The 22,191-nt window shown below is 53.8% G+C and overlaps 1 protein-coding gene across 4 annotated transcripts in view; it reads left to right on the top strand.

Moving 5' to 3' along the window:
- The window catches only part of TNFRSF19 (TNF receptor superfamily member 19), a 72,158-nt gene extending 57,700 nt beyond the window's left edge, over positions 1-14,458 (top strand). For all 4 annotated transcript variants that reach the window (XM_053665614.1, XM_053665615.1, XM_053665616.1 and 1 more), the window contains 5 exons: positions 2,091-2,255; positions 2,712-2,837; positions 6,156-6,258; positions 6,848-7,217; positions 11,645-14,458. In XM_053665614.1, the coding sequence (XP_053521589.1) occupies positions 2,091-2,255; positions 2,712-2,837; positions 6,156-6,258; positions 6,848-7,217; positions 11,645-11,662 (782 nt within the window). In that variant the 3' untranslated portion in view covers positions 11,663-14,458. The remainder of the gene's footprint in view (positions 1-2,090; positions 2,256-2,711; positions 2,838-6,155; positions 6,259-6,847; positions 7,218-11,644) is intronic.
- Positions 14,459-22,191: the final 7,733 nt, after the last annotated feature.

Raw genomic sequence — 22,191 nt, 5'->3', positions numbered from 1 at the left:
CCCTGTTCTCCCAGATGGGAGTGGGTGGCCGTCTTCCACGCGCTCCCGTGTGGCCCCACAGATAACCCTCGGGTTCCCCAAACCCCCTCCCCTCCCGGAAGGCCTGCTATTCTCTTGGCGTAGGATTTAAATTCCCCACCAGTTACCTGCGTGTCTGTGTGTGTGCAGCTGTCCCTGTGTTTTCTGTCCTTGTGAGTCTGTCCCCATAGAGGCCGCTTCAGCTTCAGGTTTAATCTCTGTCAGGTCAGTGGGCACAGCAATTCCCTCACCTTGATGCGTGGTGCACATTTAATGTGTGTTCTTTGATTACTGGTATGTATCTGAGAGCATGAAGTTAGCTCTAAGAGATGAACTGTGTTAACCATGTTCATGAACACATACTCGTCAACACTCGGGACCGGGTTATGATCCCTGTTTAGCCAAGGCATACAGTTTATATAAATCCTGAATACCGATTGTCTTCCCAGGTGGCAATAAGAAACTTCTCTCAGCCTGGCAGAATCACTGACCCAGGAAATACCACGATTCCGTGCTCCGAGACAGCCATTTCTGCTATATTTATGACTCAATAGTATTAATCCAAATGGTTCTATCTGGCTATAGCCTCCAGAGTCCTACAGTGGACACCAGTCCTGTGAGGGGAGGGCCACCTGCAGCCGGGAGGAGGAGAGGCTGCCAGCTAATGAGCGGGCTCGGGTACAGGTGCCACGGTGCACAACGCACCTGCCAGCCTCTGGTCCCGTGAGCTGCCACAGTCACAGGGGCAGCCCTGAGCCACAGTGGCCAGTGAGCACTTGTCCACACCAAGATGCACTGTTAATGAGAAATCACACCCGGCTTGGATGTCTTTGTACAAAACAGAGAATGCAGAAGTCAGTAACAATGTTGATATCGACTATATGTTGAAATAGTAATATTTGGGTTAAGAAAAAGATTCATTTTACCTGTTTTTACTTTTTTAATGTGGATTCTCAACCACTTAAAATTACTGAGAGGCATGTGTCCCTGTGGGGCAGTAGGAGCCTAGAGACCCTGGCAGAGGGGAGCTGTGCCGGGTGTCGCTAAGGAGCTGAGAGCAGAAACTACCGGAGTGAAATGGGGCCCCCCCGCTCTGCTGGAGGGCGGTCCCTGGGAGTCAGAGAACAGAGCCGCCCCCTTACCCAGGCTCCCACCTCTGAAATCATTTCGAGGCTAAATCGGATGCGATATGACCCCCCCCCCGACACATTTCTGAGCTGCGTCTGTGCATCCCCGCACCCCAGAAACCACGGGCTGGGTGTGCTCTCCATTGCGCAGCTTTCCTGATCACCGGCTTCTTCCTGCCACCAGCCAGGTGACACAGGCCCTGTGAGCACCTCTGTTTTGAGCAGATGTGGGCTGGAGGCTCCGAGACATTACATAGTGGGCTCAAGGTCACACCTCTGTCTGCTGAGCCGACCAGGAGGTCCCAGGACCTCAGCCCTCGCCCACGATGGAGCTCTGTCCTCTAAAACGGAACCTCTGCCTCGGCGCTTTCTTAACCCGCCGGTGTGCCCGCCTCTCCTCATGTGACGGCACTGCCCGTCTTTTCTCCACACCTTATATCAACTCGGCAATCGAATGGCTACGATTTTAAAACGTCTACTGTCTTAGAAACTAGGGGGGGGGGCTGTAATGTGAGGTCATGAATAATCTAACTCCTTGTTTTTCCCTGAGGTCGCCCCCCCAAAGCACACCTCCGTTCAGTCTGCTTAAAAAGGCAATTTAATTCCAACTCAATAAATATTAAGTACCTACTATGAGCCAAAAGCATTGCTAAGCACTGGGGACACAGAGGTAAAGATAACAAATTCCTGACCTGGCAAACGGTTCTGGTCTAGGGGACTGAGGCCCATTCCTGCCACCAGCGTGCCCACAGGGTTCAGGGTGGGGGTGTCGTGTTCAAGAAACCGAGAGCAGGGGGCGCTCCAGCCGTCTCCACCCACCTCCCGCTGGTTTCCCGGGGCTGGATTTCTCCGCGGGAAGGCCCCCGGCCAGGGCTGACAGCCACGGTCAGGGCAGGCCTCTCTCTGGGTCTCCTGGGTGGCTGATCCCATTCCCTTGGCTTCCAGGCACCAGCAAGGTGAACCTCGTGAGGATCCCGTCCGCGGCCTCCAGCCCGCGGGACACGGCCCTGGCTGCGGTCATCTGCAGCGCCCTGGCCGCCGTCCTGCTGGCCCTGCTCACCCTCTGCACCATCTACTGTAAGAGGCAGCTGACGGAGAAGAAGCCCAGCTGTGAGTCCGGGGCTCCTTCTGTCTGTCAGCGCTGGGGATGGGACGTGTGTCTGTCACCGTGGGCACCTGCGGGTTAAAGGGACAGAGGGACCGTGACAATCGGTCTCAGACTCTGGTCCCAGAGGAGCACGGAGGGAGCAGATAGGTAGATGGCACCAATATTTTACAAGGACATTGAAAAAGGATGTTCCTGGGCCTGCACAGGCAAAAATAAAAATCGTTCCTCCAAGTCCTGGCAACATACGGTCCTCTCCATTTTGACTTTTTCTTGACAAATGACATCATATCTGTGTGTCCACGTAAGGAGAGGCGTTTTAAAGTGTGACTTAAAAGAAGGGACAGCCTTCTTTTGCTTCAACACTGCCAGTGCCGGGGTCGTGCTGGGTCTGGGTGGTGCTGGGAGGGAAGCCCTGCCAGAGGAGACTCTCTTCCCTGACGGACCGTCCCCTCCTTCAGGGTCCCTGCGGGCTCAGGACACTCAGTACAGCGGCTCCGAGCTGTCCTGCTTCGACAGACCTCAGCTCCACAAGTCCGCTCCCCGAGCCCGCTGCCAGTGCCACCGGGACTTGGGCCCGACCTGCGGTAAGTCCCTCGGGGGACCGGGGGCGCCCCATAGTTACCATTCCCCACTGTCCTCTGATGTGTGGCCTGTGGCGTGTCTCCAAGATGTTAAAAAGAAAATGGTCTTCTTGTGAAAAATCCTAGAAGTTTTCAGCAACTGTTGGAGCAGGTTTGCCCTTGTTGTTTTGAGTCGGTCCAGTTCAAATGCGATCAAGCTTGTGCCCAGTAGGGACGTGCACCCCTCCTGCCTGGTGGGTTCACGCGGAAGGCCCTCGAAGCCGCGTTCCTGCCATGGGGCTTCTCAGGGTAGAGGGAGGCGGCAGCTCCCGCAGTGCCCCGCACACCGGCGCTGCCTGCTAGACCACGGACAGAAACGGACGTTTAGGGAAGTGCTTCATGGGAGCTGGTTTCTAACACGGGAAACGCGGGCAAGGCCGTGCCAGCTTCCTTTGGCACTTACTTACATCCATCAACACGGGGTTCCACCCGGCCGCGCCCCACTCCTATCCCGACCATACGGACCCCGGTCTCCTCGCAAAGCCAGACTCGAGGTGGCTGGCCCGGCCGCACCCCTGCACCCCTCTCCCTCGCTGCCCAGTTCTCCCAACGCCTTTGAAGCAACACGAACAGCACCCTGAGGTCTCATTCTTTGCGGGAGATGTGCCCCAACAAGACGGACTTATCCCCTTGACACTGTCCAATCTTTCTTTGCAAGAGATTGCAGGATTTAGTTTTTCCACCTAATGTTTTACATGTGAAATGAGGAGTTTTCAACAGGATTATTTTTCTACCGAACATGACTATATTCTTTTGTAGGACTAGGTCCGAGAATGAGATGTAAGGCTTCTGTGGTGTGTGGGGCTCTCCTTTTGCCCATGCCCAGGTCCACACAGACCCTGCGAGGTCGCCCGCACTGCACCCGGGCACCGTCTCCTAGACTGTAAATGGTGACTCTGACACTGACCTGGGGGGGGGCAGAGGACAACTGAGAGATGAACTCAAATTTTAAATGCAGTAAGAGGCAGCTTTGGCGAACTCTACCTCACCTGAACTTGCGTCTAGCCACGCAGGTCACCTCGCCTCCTGTCCCCTTAACAGAACACCGCGCTCAGCCACCCCATGCTACCACCAGGTCGGGGAGGTCTCCCCACAAACCGCTTCCTCCCGAACGGCAGCGCCCTTCTGCTCTGAACTTTTTGTCTGGACACATTTTGAGACTCGCAAAGATGTTGAAAGACTAGGACAGAGAACTTCCACATACGCTTTACTCCGACTCCCCAGATATTAACGTTTATCTCATTTGATATTTACTTTATCATTTTTATGTCTAAGTATGGTAGTTGTGTGTGTATACATATATACAAAATACATGTTTGTATATTCTGTATAGATACACCCACATTGTGTGTGTGTGTATAAACATATATACAATTTTTTTCCACTTGCCATTTAAAAATTGTTTGCAGATTTGCTGTCCCATCACCCCTTAATACTTTGGTGTTTATTTCCTAAGAAGAACATTTTCTTACATAACAGCAAGATTATAATCAAGAAACTAACATGAAGTCTATTGCTATTGTGTAATCTACAGCATATGATGAGACTCTTAAAATTATCTCAATAATGTCCTCTGCAGCAAAAGAAAAATTCCAGATAACACTGTCGTACTTAGTTCTCTTCTCTCTCCTCTCATTTAATCTGGAACACTTCTTTAATCTTCCTTGGTGGTTTATGACATTACTATTTTTGATGAGCACAGGCCAGGGATTTCGTACAGTGACCCCCAGTCTGGGTTTTCTGACCTTCAGTGATGAGCAGATTCAGAAATACCCAGGAGGCGCCGGTGTGTCTGTCACAGTCCTGGCCAGGGGACCTCCAGCCGCTTTGTTAAGGTGGCATCTGCACGCTTTCTCTGCTGTAAAACTACTGTTGTTCCCTTTGCAATGAGCCAAACCTCGTAGGGGATTCTTTGAGACTGTGTAAATATCCTCTCACCTCCCGGCTTCTGCTAAGGAGTTTAGCATTCTCTGATGACCCCTACCTACCCGGGTCAGTCACTGCTGCAGTGACTGACAATCTCAGGTAACAATCTCAGGTTTCCTAATTCCATCATTCCCTCTGCATTTATTCAGTTGGCTTCCTAAGGTCAGAAAGAACTTCCCCATCTTCTGCATTTACTTATTTATTTAGTCACTTTAATTAGTGTGGACTCCTGGGCCCTGTTCACTGGGTTGCAGTCACATGCTCTCATCATTTATTTTGATGCTCAGATCCTCCCGGACTTGACCAGTGGGAGGCCAATGAAGGGGGCTCCTGAGCCACGCTAACTCCAACCATCGTTCTTTTGGCACTTTCTGACTTCCCACTATGAAAAGGACATCTTGTACTTTCTGACTGAGCCCTAGAATCAGCCAATTCTATAAGGAACGGCGGTGCCTTTTGCTTTTCAGTAACTTGGAAAAATGCCACAGTGCACATGACACGTGTTCATGGAGACCCTGGCAGAGAACCCAGGCCAGCGCCCGTGGTCCCAGTGGCCTCTGCTCAGACAGCCCGAGAAGGCGAGGCCTGCTCTTCAAGGGACCCAGGTGGCAGCGTGCTGGGTGTCCACCCCGTTAGCACCGATTTGCAACTGCATCGCAGTACACAACATGCGTTTTTCAAAAGGGAAATAGTTTCATATTAATATTTTCCTATTTATAAAAGAGAGAATCCTCATCTTAAATTTGAATATACACTTATATGTACATGTCAATATATAGTTAGTTCTAGTCTTTTTCTGTGTGTCTTTGTACTTAGCTATATGCTTTCATGTGTTTATGGTTTTACCACGTTAGAATTATGTGTTTATGTGCATATATAGAGGAACCTCTAATAAGCTGTTCACCCAATATTGACGGTGTGTATTTCCAGTTTATAGGGCTGGGGAAGATTTATCTTCATCTAATCTCTTTAGTTCTAAATTTTTTCTTCAATAATTTTAAGTGCATGGTCCAGTGGATTAAGCATATTTACGTCGCTGTGCGACGGTCCCCACCAGCCATCTCCGCGACCTGTCCCTCCTCCCAGCCTGAATCCCGTGCCCCTCTCCCCTCCCCCAGGCAACCGCCATCCTACTTCCTGTCTGTATGAATTTGAATTTGACCACTCCAGGTACCTCATATGAGTGGCTCACCAGTTTTTTAAAGATAAAATAGAGAAAAAAGTTAAGCCTCACCCCCGTCCCTAAAGAGTCACCCGAAGGGGACTAGTGAAAGGTTCGGGCACGTGGCTGGACTGGCGTCGGAGAGGACAGCCCCAGAACGTGCCCCGAGCCTCACGCCTGTGCTGCTCCCCCAGGGCCCGTGCACCTGGTCCCATCTCTGTGCTGCGAGGACACCTGCAGCCTGGACCCGGCGGCGCTCGGGGGCAGGGCGCACCCCAAGGCCACACTTCAGGAGAGGTAACTGGGCGTCTCTGAAGCGACATAATTTGATAATCCCTTGCACAAGTACGCGTGATCCTCATTTACCAGCTTTCGTGCCAAACGCTTGAAAATGTTTCACGGGGTCGTCCCTTTTCAACGTCAGGAATGGCTTTCCGGTCATTGGAGGGGGCGTGTGTTTGGCAAGAATCAGGTGAGTCCCTCAGGTTCCTAACACCCAGTGCAACACTTTTTGTTTGTTGCACTCAGTTAAGTTTATTTTTGTCTTGCAGTTATGATTTGTGACACTTCTGTCACCTGCAAGTAATTTCCAACATGTCGTACACCCATGGAATTTTAGAACAGCACTGAAATTCAGTTAAAACCTGAGAAATCACATGTCTTAGCACTGTATGAAGTATAACTACATTGATTAAAAGTAGGTACATTAATTCAGTTTTCAAGTAAATGGAGGGATTATTGCACTGAAGCTGGTTTGTAACAGCTAGAACTCTGACTTAACAAGAGGCCATTGCCCCAGCAGACGTAGAAGCACAGTTGACGTTGCTTTGCGGCAGGGTCCCTGGTTGCTGCACACCAGGCTAAGGCCTTTTGAACTCATCTTCAGAAACGCAGGTCCGCGCGGGGAGACGGCGCCGGCTCTCTTCGGGTCCCTCTCCCTGTCCGTCTCCGGCGAGTTTTCAGACGCCTGGCCTCTGATGCGGAGCCCCGTTTCCGACGACGATGTCTCCTTTCCTGACTCTTGCACGGAACTCACCGGAGAAGACGTCCATTCCCTCAGTCTGGGAGACGGGTCCTTGACTCCCAACAGTAGTCAGGGTCTGGTTGGCGGTGCTGCCGCGATCCGAGCTCCCTCCGAGAACTGTACAGAAACTCCTGATTTCCTCGGATCCAACTCACCGGCCGAACCGGCGCCCACTCAGGAGGTGCCAGCCAGCAGAATCCAGCCAGACCGCGCCCCTCAGACGCCTCTGCAGGTGAGCCCGGGGCCCACTCCGTGCGGAAGACCCGAGGGGACGGAATTCCTTTCCAGTCGTGACATTGGGGGGGGGAGGCGTGACAGGGGGGTCGTCGTCTGTCCTAATGTCTTATGTGTTACAGAAGAAGGTATTTTAAATTAAATTTCAAGATCTTAAAAACTAATAGGTAATGTATAAGGCTATAAAGGGAAACTATTTACAATTTTGTTAAAATTTACTACTATTTAGAGAAAGGGAGGGAGAGAGAGAGAAACATCGACTTACTCTTCCTCTTCTTTCATGCACTCACTGGTTGATTCTCGTATGTGCCCTGACTGGGGAATGAACCCACAATCTTGCAGCATTTTTTAAATTCTTCTTTGTAAATCTAACTGCAGTTGACCTTGAACAATGTGGGAGTTATGGGCGCCAAATCCCCACCCCCCTGCAGTAGGGTTAGAAAATCCAAGTAAAACTTTGGACCCTCCAAAAATCTTAACAACTAATATAGCCTACTACAGCACTGTATAGGAAATAAGCAGTCAATAATAACACAATAAACTTCACTTCCCGCACACACAACTGTAAATCTTTCTCCCACCCCTGCATCGACAGGAAAAGGCTTAGTGATAACATAAAAGTCGGTTAACGCATATTTTGTGTTTTATGGATTATATGGTGTATTTTTACAGTAAAGTAAGCTCGAGAAAATGTTATAAAGAAAATCATAAGAGAAATATACTTACAGTGTTGTATGTCGTCGGTCTTAGAAAAAACATCCACCCGGCAGTGAGCCCGCGCAGTTCCCACGGCCGCGTTCCTGGGCCAGCACGTCTCAGCCAGCGCCCCGCCCCCACCGCACTCCTCGCCCGGGGAGTCGCGGGTGGGGGGGCCGGTCTGTAAACGGCTCCTGGCCTTCGTTTTCCTGTGCTGGTCTGACGCCCACTTACGGGCACTTCAGTCGAACTCAAGTTCACGAACCTCCCCGACTGTCTTCTCCTGGGGTTTCTAGATCGGCTTTGACCACCCGATCGGTTCGGGTGGAAATCGATCGTTGCTTGTGATCAGGGACTTGCTGCAGCATCAGAACCTTCTAGGTGAAGGGATTTACCGGGAGGCTCGGGGGAAGCGGGGGCTGCAGGCAGACGGGTCTTTCTGGCCGATGCCGGCCTGGAGGCAGAGCAGCAGAGGGACACCTAAGCCCGGAACCTGCTTTGTCCTCTAGGCGAGGATGTGGCCGCGGCTGGGTCTCGCTCCGCGTTCCCAATGTTTGCTCCACGTGAGCGCGCGCATCCTCTTCCTCAAGGAGGCCGGGCTCGTGGACGCGGGCGCGCAGGGGTCCCCCGCCCCCCTGCAGGACCGGGGAGGCCCCCACCAGTGTCGGTGCCGCCCCAGCTGGGCCCTGGAGGCCAACACAGTGTCCCCGCATGCGCCCTCGCTGCCTCCGTCAGAAGCGGGCTGACGTCAGAACCACGTGACGTCAGAACCAGGGTGACGTCAAAACCTGCCGTCCTTTTTATGAACTACATTTCTACAGAGAATTTATAGGGAATTCTATTAAAAATTGCATCGACTTTGGAGAGAAGAGTGTTGGCTTTCTCAAAAGGAAGGAAGCCGGAGGCAGAGACGAAAATGGAGGAGAGGCGTCCACCGCGGCCGGGGAGACTGCTCGCTGTCCCCCAGCTTTTGTGACTTGCACGGCAATCATGAGTGACTGCACAGGCAGCCCGGCGCGGGCCCGGGCCGGAGGAGTGGGAGGACCCCGCTGCCCCGCCAGGTGCCCACCGGGCACCCCGAACGAGTGTTAGGACCCCCAACGTGTAGCCCGAGCTCGGCTCTCAGTATAGGAGGTTGAAGGACAACCTCCGCCTTTTTTCTCACCGCGGTTGGCACGGACAGCTAACCTGTTTAAGGGACCTTCACAGACGTTACCTCCTGCACATGACCCTGGGGGTGGGGGGCGGTCCGAGCAACTGGAAGGACTGCGCTTCCTGCGGACTCCAGTTCTCGGAGTGTCCTCTGCCCACAGAACGACCGACCACTCATCTTAACTCCGAAGCTGGTCTCCAGTGCCGTGATGCAGAGAACGAAACGTCTTGGTACCAGTCGTGTAAAAACCAACGCGGACCTTTTCTGTTTCTGTTGTTGGCCAGGTGCACACACGGCTGATAAGCGGTATTATCATGGGTTCACGAATTTAAACACTGAGGAACGTAGTTTAGTATATGTAAGAGGAGTCTAATGATATGAATTCCTTTTCAGAGAGCATTTTCAAGGTGATTATAAAGGTATTTTCAACATAAATCATCAAGGAAAGAAAGTTATGATTACGAATAAAATAAATGAGGAAGTGTTACATTCAAGTCGCACAGTGTAATTTATTAATGAAACATTATTAGTTTTCCAAGATGGGTTACCTAATAATTATCACATAATTTCAGTAACTCTAAATAAGACATTTTGAATTCAGCAAAGAAATTGTTAAAATGTAAATCATTTCCATTTTTGCTCTAAAATTGAAAACAGCAAATGATATTTTGAGCCCATTCTAAGAGATAATCTCTTCCAGATTCTGAAATGCATTTTCTCTTTGGTTGCCTTTTCCAAATGAAACTTACTGACGGAAGCTTAACCTTCAAAAGAAAGCTGGAGGGCTGGCAACTGCCCGTCTTTGGGGAACAGGCCCTCTTCTCTGTGTCAAGGGTCAGGGGAGTCTTTAACTCGACTTTCTGTTTTTCTCAATCTATTCAATTCCAAAAAGCAATTGAGACTTCCCTCAACAGGCTACTTCTCCAGGTAGAGAATATACTTACTTCTCATAAAAATCCGATTTCAGCAGCTTACTATTAGGAACCAAAGTAAAGGACTTCACCTCCCCTGGGCCAATTTCCCTCTGCCTGGCTCTCAGGGATGAGCTCGTTCATGAGTCAGGAAAGCCCTGGGTCTTTGTCTGGGAGCCGTGTAAGCCTGCAGGGCCTTTTCCAATTTTTTAAATGATTAATTTATTTATCTAAAATAAAACTTTGCGTTCCTCCCCAGGCATTCACTTAAAATGTCAGTTTGTTAACATTTGTTCCCCTGCCTTCCCCCAGGTTTATTGAGATACAGGGAACATATAATACCGTACAGGTTAAAGGTGCGCAGTGTGGTTTGCTGCGTGTGTGTACTGCGGCTGCATCACGGCACTTTGGTCTTTACTTGGTGAACAGCTCATGCGTGTTGTGTGTGTTTCCGACAACGCTGTTGTTACACAGCGGGTTTCCTGTGAGTGGTCAGAGACTACCCGGTGCTGGTGATGACAGTTAGGGCTCGGGACTGAGCAGACAGGTGCCAGAGCCTCTGTGGGTCTGTACGAGGTCATTGTAACCCTCCCCGGAAGGGAACAGGCCTCTCACATCCGGGACAGCATTTTCTAAGATGGTTGGGAGAACGAAGCCAGCCTCTTACAGAAAGAGGTGTTTTGTTTTTTTCAGCCAACATTTTAACTGTCAACATAGAACCAGGGAAGGAATGAATAGTAGGGGAGACACGAAGCGACCTGGCTTCTAGTGTTTTAATCCATTGAAATCTGTTTCCTTTTTGGCAGATGGGTGTAGTCCACCTCCCACGGTAGCTTGAAGGTGGTTATCGTTGTATCTATTGCTGGCCGTATCAGACTCAACTCCCTCTGGTTATCGGAGCGCTTCAGAAGTTTCTGTTTTCAGATCATCTCCTTAGACCCAGGGGAAAACTTTCTCCATAAACTCACCAAATACGTCACCAGCGCCGCGTCAGTGGGACACAGGCTCCTGAAGAGTCGGTGCTGCAAGGGGAGGTTTCACGTACTCAGTGGCAGTCACCTGCGGTTGGGCGACCCCTTGCCCGTCCCCCCTGAAGTGAGGTCACTGCCCCTTTGTGGTGAGGACCGACCTAAGGGCTCCACTTTGCAGAGGACACTGGCCCCGTGAGGAGCGTCTGTCCTCCAGGGAGGCCCTAAGAACCTTTCTCCAATAATTCAATGCTTTAAAGTTGAAGACAAAGAGTGGCCCTGTTCATTAATCATCTTCTGTCTTTCAAACGAGGGCCAAAGGCTCCTAAGAGCTGTACCAACAAAGGAGCGCAACACAGAAACAAGCTTCTGGTGTTTAAATGAGGTTGAGAATCTGCGGAATTGTTTGCAGATACATTTCGTTTGCTGTGGGTCACGTGATCATCTTTTAGGTGCTGCTGGTGAATTTCTAGGTGCTACTGGCTCTGAATTGTTAGGGAATCTTTATTTTATTCTTGGAGCACACTGGTACCTGGGTATTTGAATCCCATCGCGTGAGCTTCTCGTCTTGTACGTGATCAAATTCACGTGCATTACAAGTAAAAGTTACGTATGTTAGTTTTCACAGCTCCGGTTTTGCGGCTCTAATTTGTAAGTCATGTAAGTTTTCAGAGCTGTCCTTCTGTCTCTCTTCTAGGAACAGGAGCGCCTGTGAGGAGCCCACCGGCACGCACGCCCCCGGCACGCTCCCGGGCCGCGCAGTCCGGACCTGCGCGGCTTCTGCGGGGGGAAAAGCTGACCGAACCGAACTGCTGGCTCCGAGCCTTTCAGCCAGACCACCTCTGTGAGCCGGAACCCCGAGGAGACCAGGACAGGGCCGCAGGCGCCCACGGCGCTTTGTGTCTGCCCTAAACCAGAGGCCTCCGAGCTGCAGGCGGGACTGCAGAGGCTGGTGCGCCCAGCCCGCAGCCCATGAGCCTCCAGCCGCCGCCAGAACCGGCTTGGCAGTCACACTCGTGCCCGTGGTGAAGGTGGCCCTACCAGACTGAGGACCTGGAGTCTGCAGTTTGATCTGCATTTTCTGCCAAAAATGACTTCACGTAGCTGGTTGTCCTGTTCAAGGTTGATATTAGATTAGGTGCCTTGGTTTTTATGTCCAAAGGGTTCCACAGTCTGTGTTTCTATTTGAGGACAGTCACGCTTTTGTCATCTAAACCAATGGGCAGAGGAGGCCTTGTAAACACTTCAGGAGTTGACATCACACTGCCTGCCTCCGCCTTGGGTTTGCTGGATGAGTCCATGGGCCGCCCTAGAAATTGGAGGGTGAAGGGACTCTCAAAGAATCCACACTCTAACTCAGCCACCACTTATTTCACAAGCACCTGGCAACGGGGGGACTGAGACGGGGATGGAGCGGGGAAGGGCCCCCACCCAGTACCTGGTTCTGGGACCGCTGCCCATGTGCGCTCGGTGCTGGAGTGCAAAGCTGAGCGGGTTTCTGTGAAAATCAGCTCCAGCGGGAGCATCTGTTACTCTCTTCCTGTGACTGAGCTTAGAAAATGCAGAATTCTCTTTTGTAGAAAAGTGGTATTTATACAGATAATGACCTTTTTGCTTTCTCTTACCCCCCACCTGTCCTCTGGCTCTCAGCTCACGTGTCTGTGAGCTCAGCGGGGGGCTTGGTTTTTAGTTTGCGTATCAGACCCAAAGCTTCTAGAAATGACAACACAGCAGGTCCCCTGCTACTGGAATGGGCCACCACCAAGCAAGCAGTCTTGTGAGACCACACCGCGTACTAAAACCAGGAGAAGGAGCCTTCCGTCAGTGGCCTGTAGGTGACCAGCCTGCCCCTGCTGCACACAGTCAGACCACGATGTGGCAGTGTGCCCTCCCATCTTGTCAGCTGCGTTCGGAGCACAGTGACCTATCTCAGCAGACGATGCTGATTCCGAGCGTGGCGCTTCTCTCCAGGCGCTGCCCCGCCTCCCGCCCCAGGTGTTCACACACTGGGAATGTGGCTAGAGCCACGACAGACGCCAGCCCAGTTCAGTCGTGACCCTGGACGGCTCCTTTCTCTTCACCGCCTCGGCCTGGAGCAGCGTTATTTAAGCACCAGTCGGCTTCTTCCCACCTGCGCCTACAGCTCAGCTCTGCCCCCTGCCTTTTCATCTGCAGTTAAAAAAGAAAGAGGCCTTTCTTTGAACATCAATCAGCGCACTGAGAGATTCTAGCTCAGAACGACCCCACCCAAGTCACTGCCTTTTATCCAAACTGAACACCGAGGCGTCTTTCCTTGGACATTTTTATCTTCTAACTTGTGACCCCGTGCGTTTCTCTCTCTGCAAGACATCAGCGAACCTCGCGGGCCTCCACCCGTGGCTGGGACAGCTCTGGCCCCAGCCTGAGGTCCGGACCTGTGGTGCCCACTCGGGCGCCTGCACATTCTCCGTCCGCGCCTTTCCCTGAAATAGGAGACGCAGTGGAGCGTCTTGTACTCACTCCCAACCTCCTGTGTCCATCCAGGGCCAGTCATCAGTGACTGATTGCTGCTTTCTTCTTGTCCTTTTTACAGCGTAAGCCAACAGGTCTTGAACTTCAGTGCTCGCCAGCTCCTGGAGAAGTGCCTTTGGGAAACTCAGGTGAAACACTTCGGACTTCACTGGGAGATGTTTGTGAACGTGCCCGCAGCCTGGCTCCGTGGCCGTTCACAGGCGTGCGCCTCGCCTGCGAGCAGGTCATTTTCATCTCCACAGAGGGAAGATCAAAGTTGGCCGGGCTGAGCGCCTGCTTCTGACCTGACTGGGTGTCCCACGCGGGGAGCCCCCGTTCACTTTGGAGATGAACACTCGCTGGAGAGAGCTGGGTTCAGGAGAACGAGACTGTCCAGAAGTCCCGAAACGTCATTTTTGATCAGTAAAAAAAATACTTCGGGTCGAAAGTCAATTTGGTCTGATACTGCATTTGAAAACTCCTGTTTTTTGTTTTTTTTTAAATCAAGATGAAGACTTTTACCCCCACCTGCTATAGGAACATACAATGTTATATTCTGCACTCGTCGTAAACACTTCAGAAAAAAATCCGTTTTGCATTTCACATTGTTGGAACGCCCCCCCCCCCCCCCCCCCCCGCACGCCCACGAACTCAGCCTGGAGGATGCCGGGGCCTGGGGGTCGCTGGGCGGCAGGGGGTGCGGGCTGCTGACTTTTCATGCTGCAGGTGCTGGTGGACAAGGAGGAGGTGAGCACTGAGGAAGCCACCACGTCCATGCGTGGGTTTTCTACTTTTGTGAATATGGAATATATTTTTCAAATATGAATGTTTCTATGTTAGAGAAAGTGTTAATGTTGCTGTTACCTAGGTTAAACTAGTAAGAAAAAAAGGAAAAAACTGTTCTTGTTTTAGGGTAGTCAGCTTGACTCAATTTAGATTTCATTATTATTGCTTTGCATACTGGAATTTTCTTACATGAATAGTTTTGTAATGCCTTTAAAAAAATTGTCAGTAAAGTTGTCCCCTGGAATTCCTGTTTGCACATCCATTGAGAAAGAGATGGTGTGAACACACGCCCGCTCGCTGTCACGGGAGGGCCTCGCCCTGTTGCACCCCGCAGACTTTACGGGGGAGATTTGAAATCCCTGCGACAACTAGTGACCTAGTGTTACCTCTCAGACCCGTGGAGCTGCTGGAAATGCTTTGGGTTCTATGAGAAGCTTTGGTATCAAGATTTTATTATCTCTTCTCTCCCCCTTCATTTTAAGACACAAAGAGGGAAGGGACTGAAGGAGCTTCAGGTTCATTCTTTGTGGGGGGCTGCACCCCTGCCGAGTTGGGGGAGAAAGGAAGGAGGAAAGAGACGCCCCAGTGCAGCGCCGGCCACTGTAAAAGTTCCCTTCTTCCTTCTGAGCTCCTCGCCCTCCTTTCTCAAGCCCTTTATTCTGCCTCCCCTTCCTTCCCCTGGGGACCTAATACAAGCTATTATTGGATTTTGAGAGGGGAGTGTAAGCTTCTTGGGAAAAATGGGTTATTTGAAAGGGACACCACATTCTGTCCACTGGTGAGCCTGCGGCTTTGCTGGGCACTGGTGTCCGAGGGGAGGGACAGTGGCTTCTCCCCCCTTCCACACCCCCCACGCCACCCCCACCACAGACAGAGCAGCCCACGTAGACGGGCCAGGCTCCTGGGTGCCTACAGCTCTGAGAAAAGTTAACTCCAGGTCTGTGAGTTCTTACTAGAGGTTGGAAGTGCCCTGCAGTAGCCACACAAATGGCCCATTTTCATTACTGCCACTGGTATTAAGATTTCTTTGCTATTGGCTACTCATCTTCCTGAGTTTGTCCATTTATCCCATTTTAACTCAAGAAGGTATACAAGGTATATAAATACAAGTACATGAACACAGCTTAAATGTACCGTTTGGTCATCTGCAACATCTAAGACGTTTCAGTGAGACCTGCCTGGTGTGTGGTTCTAAGGCACGATTACACCGAGGCGAGCCGGCAGTTCGCGGTGACAGCCCTCTGAAGGTCGCCGGGTGTCTGCTGGGCCGGGGTCGGGTCCTCTCCTAACCCACCCGCGGCAGCGGAATCAGTGTGCTTTACGGCTGCTCTCACATTAGCACCTCCAGCAGACTCGAATGTTGAGTTCCCCGGCACCGTGGGTGGTCCTCTGCAGCAGGTGTCAATGAGTGTATTGTGTAAAGACAGAGCCTCCTTTCTTTTGATCTTCATTTCAGATGGAATTAAGGATTCCTACTGGAGACAGAAATAGCTGCGCCCTATCTGTGCTGTTTGGGGTTGACGTTGGCCAGCAGAACACGGCACAGGGGGTTTTCGTACCTCACCCGACTGTTTACAGTAAATGGGAGATCCACAGAGCGCGGCTGGCGGCGCCTCGGGAGCCCCCGAGGGGGGCGGGCTGCCCGTGGAGAGCTGCAAGCCTCACCACTCGTGCGTCAGACGGGAACGGGTTCCCTTGGTGGTCTCCACACGAGCCTGATTCCCCGAAGGAGACTCTTAAGAGGCCGTCCTTCCCTGTCCACGAACGACCATCTGTTTACATGGCTGGACAGGGTGTGTCCTCAGGCCCAAAAGCAAGGCCCAGGCGGGGCAGCCCCGCAGAAGTAAGACAGAAATACGCCTGTAGAGGCTTCAAGCAACAGGTCTTGACTGTGAAGACACATGCCGAGTTCTCCTCGGACCCAGGGCCCAGGGCTGTCCTCGGGGGAGTGCCTGAATGGGCAGGGCAACAGCCCGAAGTGTCTCCTTCCCTTCCCCTCTCTTTCTCCCTGAAATCAATACAAAATATTTTTTAAATGTCTGTTGTAAACCCACTCTTTTGTAATGTATGCCGTGCTCCTAACCGGATATAACCCTAAAGGCGCTGAGCTGGGTGGTTAGTGCAGACCAGGAGAGAAGAGCATCGAGCGCGCCGTCCGAAGGGCTGGGACCAGGGCAGGGGGTGCCCACGGGGTCTGAACTGCGTTCGGGGCCTCGTTCTACACGGGCTGGACTCCAGCCTCCTGTGCGGCAGAACAGTGCGCATGTCAGTTTTAAGGAGACACTGCCCCTCCCTCTCCCCCCCCCAGAAAAAAAATCTCTCTGCACCCCCCCCATGCCAGGCCTTAGGAGTAACGACAGAGGAGCTCAAACTCAAACCTAAATGCATCCCTTCGTCCAGCACGGACCCGTTTTCATCACGTCAAAGAAATGGCAAACGGAAGTCGTCTCTGTCCTTGATATGATGATCCCTCACCCACAAAGAGAACTCAGGTGCTCCCTGCGCCCACTTCCCAGAAAGCAGCCCCAGTTATCTTATATTTTTTTCTTTTTTTAAAAGATTTTATTTTTAGAGAGAGGGGAAGGGAAAGAGAAAGAGAGAAATATCAGTGTCTGGTTGCCTCTTGCACACCCCCTACTAGGGACCTGGCCTGCAACTCAGGCGTGTGCCCTGACTGGGAATTGAACTGGCGACCCTTTGGTTCCCAGCCCGTGCTCATTCCACTGAATCCCACCAGCCAGAGCTCAGGTTTTTTTTAACATTTCCATCAGAGGTCCTTTGTCTGAGTCGTTCCGGCAGCTTCTCTGAGGGGCGCTGGCTGGCTCACAGGGAAGACGGTTCTCTGTGCCACTGGGGTGGGCAGCTGCCCGGTTCACTGCAGCTGAGTAAGCCCCCACTCAAGGCGGAAAGGAGGACAGAAGTCGACAGAGGCCATCGGGAAGGGCGGCGACTGAAAGGAGGCCCAGCTCGTAAACATCGCGGGGAGGATGAGGATCCCAAACACGGTGACTAACAGCGGGGCGATAAAGCCTTTGGAAAATACCAACACTGAACGCGACCTCAGGGGAGTGAAAAAAGCCAGCAAATTACATGTGAGCCTGAAACCGGAGACGGCCGAGGCGACCACACGACACGCAAGCCGTGCTGGAGCACACAGTTGAGGGATCGAGTCACCGAGGAGGAGCAGAGCCATTTCCCCGAGCACACTGAGACCATCCCGGGCCCTGGGACGGCAGGGGGCTCAGATGAGAGGGGGGAGGGAGGGAGGGAGGGAGGGACTGGGAGGGAAGGCAGCAGCCGGGAAAGGGGTGGGAGGCACTGGTCCCACCAGTGGACGAACCAGCAAAGCTTGTGCGAGTGGACGAACACGGGGGAAGGGAGAGGCCCTCGGAGGGAGGTTGGCAGTGGGAGCTGGTAATTCAGCTGACAGTGTGGCCACACGGCGCCAGGGGACGACCCCAGGGACCCCTGGCTGCAATGGCTCTTTGAGGTACGGAGAGGCCAGGTCACATCGCAGCCCTGATGAACTCTGGTCTGCCCTGAAGTGGGGGCAGTGGACCCCTCAGGGCCTGGGACGTGCTCAGCGAGAAGGGGACTGGGGTTCCTCCTGGCTTTCCAGGTGACCGCCATGGTCACCCCATCGAGGGCTGAAGCTCCTGCCTTCGATCACCGCTTTCGGGAGCGGCAGCCTGATTGTGGTTACTCCTCACCGGATCTTTCCCTTGTGAGCTGTGTTTTCTGCCCATATTTTCACAAAAAGCCAACAGAAGGGTGGGAAGCAGTGGAGGACAGAGGCGACGGTGGCAGAGATGGGGGACAAGGCCCTCGGGCAGTGGGAAGCTGAGTGGGGAGGCACGTAGGGGACCCTGGGTTCCCGGCCCATGGCCAGCGGCCTGCGGGCCTGGAGGGCTTGGGCGGGGAGCCAGTGGCCCTCCGCAGCCCCCAAGGGCACCCGGCAGTAGGCTGGAGGCAGCGAGCGTCCCTGGGGCCTGTTCCGGAGCTCAGGCCCAAGCAGGCCTCCTCGGCTGGTCAGACGCACGGGTCCCTCAACCGCGTGCGAACACAGATGGGCCCGTCGGCCCAACACACTGCTCCACACTCACAGCACAGAACTGAAGGGCGTGACCCTCAGCGAGGAGCAGGACGGGCCCTGGAAATGGACGTGGGGGGTCTGTGAAGACCGAGGTGGGAAAGGAGACCTGAGCCCAGGTGCGCAGCGCCTCTGGAGCCGACAGGGACGATGCCACGGAGGGAGTGACCTGTGGGCTCCTGGGCTCCTGCAGAGGATCGGGGTCTGGCCGGGCAGGGGGAGCAGGGAGGCGAAGGGGGACGCTCTGCAAAGGCGTGAAGCCACCCGCTGGTGAAGAAAATCCTGGATTCTGGAGCCACGCGGTCTGGATTTGAAGCTGTGTGACCTCGGGCGAGCGACTTCCCTTCTCTGTGCCTCAGTTTCCTCTGCCATAGAATAAGGGTTAAAAATGGGGTCTGCCCTGGCTGTGGCCGCTCAGCTGGAGTGTCCTCCGGTAACCAAACTCGCGGGTTCGGTCCGGGTTGGGGTGCACACGGGAGGCCACCGATGGGCGTTTCTCCTACGTTGAGGCTTCGCTCTCTCCCCTTCTTCCTGACTCTCTCGAATTGATAAATATGTCCTCTGATGAGGACTGAAAGAAAAAGGATCCACCTCTCAGGATTGCTCTGAGGATCGTCAGTGTGTCCAAAGCCCTTGGAACTCAGGGCGACAGAAGAGGGTGCTCCCTAAAGACGAGTGAAGAAGGTCTGTCTCGTCCTGTACTCGGAGGACTTGGAGGAGCCCAGGGATGGTGGAGAAGGAGGCAGCGAGCGGGCGGCGGACGGGCTGGAGGGACCGGCGGGACCGGCGGGGAGGGGCCTCGAGGAGGGGCGCTGCCCACAGGCTCCGCCGCGGAGGGCTCCCGGGGAGTCGGAGGAGACATGGCTTTCTACTTCTTATTTTATAGATTTAAAAATATATGACCTTTAAAATGACATTTGAAATCGAGTTCCAATTACACGGCCTACAAAACTAAAATTAAAACGCCCTGGTATTTTTATATTGCATAATGCAAGAGCTGTTGCTTAAACACATATTTACTTGTGGCCAAAAGAACAAACAGAAAACAAATGTCAGAGTTTAATTATTTGGCTCAAAAAATAGATAATGCTAGGGCAGCGTAAGGAGAAAAGTGACTTCTACCAAAAAAAAAAAATGTTACTGAAAACAGTAAAATTAGCAACCAAAGCAAAAATAGTTTGCATTTCAATGATTGTGGAGTCCTCCACCGGATAAAAGGGCCCAGTGTCCGGCCAGGCTTGTGGCGGGAAAGAGGGCGGGAGGGGGCTTGGGTCAGGGGACCTGAGTCGGATGCCGGGCGGGATCGAGATATGTCTCTCAGATGAGGGACAAGATGCTGATTTTTCAATCAACTTATAATACACTCACCCATGCTTCTCAAATACATACATGCCTTCCTAAGCTATATTTCTGCATGTGAGGGGTCAGGGCAGGATGGTCCAGCCCCTGGGCGCTCTGGGCCTCAGCAGCCGGCCATGGCCTGACTTCTGCAGAAAGGAGCCGGAGAGTGAGTGGGAACAGGCCCCAGCTGCCCCGCGTCCCGGAGAGCAAGGCGGTCCGTCCAGGGTCCCTTACTTCCCTCTGCTGCTCTGCTCTGGCTGGCTCTTGGCCCTCTGCTCTCCAGCATGGGAGGCCCTCATCTCCTCAGTGAGAGCAGCCAGCTAAGATTTGGGGGAAGGCTGGGAAAGGGGAGGCCCCGGCCTGGCCTCGGGCGCGTGCTCCAGCCTGCTTTCCGAAGGGCTCCAGGCCCAGCGCCAGAGGTCCTGCTGCCGCCCTGTACTTGGCCGCCGGGCTTCGGGCGGAGGCCTCCTCCTTGGGTCGCTGCCTGGGCTGGTCGAGAGCATGGTATTGCAGTGGCCATGGCCGCGACAGCCTCTTCACACTGTCACAGCCACCTGGGCCAAAGCACACCTAGGTCTCCGTCACTGCTGGTCCCTGCGGTGGGACCGAGTCCCTCCCCCATTACCTAAGCACTCACGATGGCCCTAGGAGCAGGGGGACATGGCGGATTCTGGGGAACTGGGCCCCCTCACCCTGCCAGCCCCTGCCCACGGCCCCACTGAATCTGTCTCCGAAAACCGATGCTCCCGGCACCGACCTGGGCAGCTCAGCCCATCTCCTGATGACCATGCCTCCCACTGGGCCTTCTGTCACATGGGAGCCATACCACCAGCCCTTGCTGGCACTGGAGGTGACAATGATTAAGATGACCACACTGTCTGAACACAGGAAGAGGGACAGAACGGGTGTTATCAAGGCCTGGGGATGATCTGTCCCCACCCCAGGCCCCGGCCAGCTTTCTGCCTGATCCTGCTCAGTGTCCGGGTGGAGAACAAGGAAGCATTGGGCCCCGGGCCGGTGAACGCCCGCTCGACCTCCTGCAGGTGAATGTGACCTCCCTCGGGCCTCTCCCCGACCCCTTTCCACACAGGCTTCAGCACCGCCACGGCCTCGTTCACCGGGGGATGCTGGGAAATCCTGGAGGCCTCCCGAAGTGCGGAGGTTGAAGAAGTGACCGCGGAGGGAGTGTCCGAACGCCCGGTTCTGGGTGGGCACTCGCCAGGCAACGAGCTGGACGGCCGCACACCTTCCAGGTTAGATGACCACAGAGAAGGGCCTCCTCCCCTTCTGTTGCACAGCAGCCGCTGAGATGGAAAGAGTTTTTAAAAATTGCTCAAAGCTCAGGAAATCTGACACTTGGTCTCCACAGCAGCGGTCGCTCTGCCCGCAGGTCTCTGCGCCAGCCAGTGGCAGGCAGAGGGCTGCGCCAGAGACCACTTGAAAGAGAGTGGCTGGGTCTGCGCTCCCGGGAACCGCGAGTCTGCAGATCACACGTCTACCGCGAACGTTTGACGAGGCCGCTCCGGCTTAGCTCCCCCACCCTGCCGGCCGGGATGAACGGGTGTCCTGGGCCGGAAGGGCCACCACATCGGCCCTCTCTCCCCTGGCCGGGGACCCTGTCCATCTCTAGCCCATGTGATCCAAGTTGCCGTGTGCCCAGCTCCGTGCGGGGAACTTCAGACCAACCGGCTCTATGTCAGCAGCTTTCTGCTGAGGCCCACGATGCCCCGGGGAGGCTGTACTACCTACGAGGGATGCAGCAATAGACAAAATGATGCTTTGCCACCGAGTGGCTTGTGTCAGAGGTGATGGAGGTGTGCTCCAGACGTGAAGTACACAGACAGGCTATGTGGCATTTGGTGCCGTTGGGGGACACCTCTCGTGCAACCACCCAGGGACGCACGCGAGGTGACGGTGAGTGGACAGTCCACTTCTTCCCTCACATCGGGTCCCCACCACGGGCTGCGGAGTTGCTGTCATCGGCTGCACCCCATCCTGTGGATGAAGGTGGCAGGGACCTGGGACTCCTATCAGTCAGGCTCCCGACCTCACAGAGCTGAGCCAGAACTGAGACCAGGTCTTCCGGTCATAGAAGTCCAGTGTTGCCACTGGGCTGTCATCCAAAGACCTGCAATGCCGTGAACTTCTGGTCACAAAGCCACAACAGGTGTTAGGCCCGCAGTGATGTAACGAAGGCAGGTGTTGGGGGGAAGCCAGAGTCCTCGGGGTCCTGGGGGTTTGGTCACTGGGGGCGTCTGTCCAGGGCCAGGGAGCCCAGTGTGGACAGATCACTGATGCTGGGAGGGCTCACTGTGCGGGGACGGGGATCCGCAGCCAGGTCCTTAGCACAGAGCCCCAGTGCCACTGGTTGCTGGTTCCCAGGTGCAAACACTCCCGTTGTGGCCGTGCCAGATGATGCTGGTACACGTGGATTTGGGAAGAGGTGTGTGTGACTGGGGACCCAGGCTGGTCTGCGGGGACCCCGGCTCCCCATTCAGCGGGAGGCCACCCCACTGGGAGGCTGTGTGCTGTGGAGG

This window comes from Artibeus jamaicensis, unplaced genomic scaffold, assembly GCF_021234435.1.
Source record: "Artibeus jamaicensis isolate MK-2021 breed Jamaican fruit bat unplaced genomic scaffold, CSHL_Jam_final contig_415, whole genome shotgun sequence".
NCBI lineage: Eukaryota > Metazoa > Chordata > Mammalia > Chiroptera > Phyllostomidae > Artibeus > Artibeus jamaicensis.
This window is presented reverse-complemented; position numbering and strand designations above follow the sequence as displayed.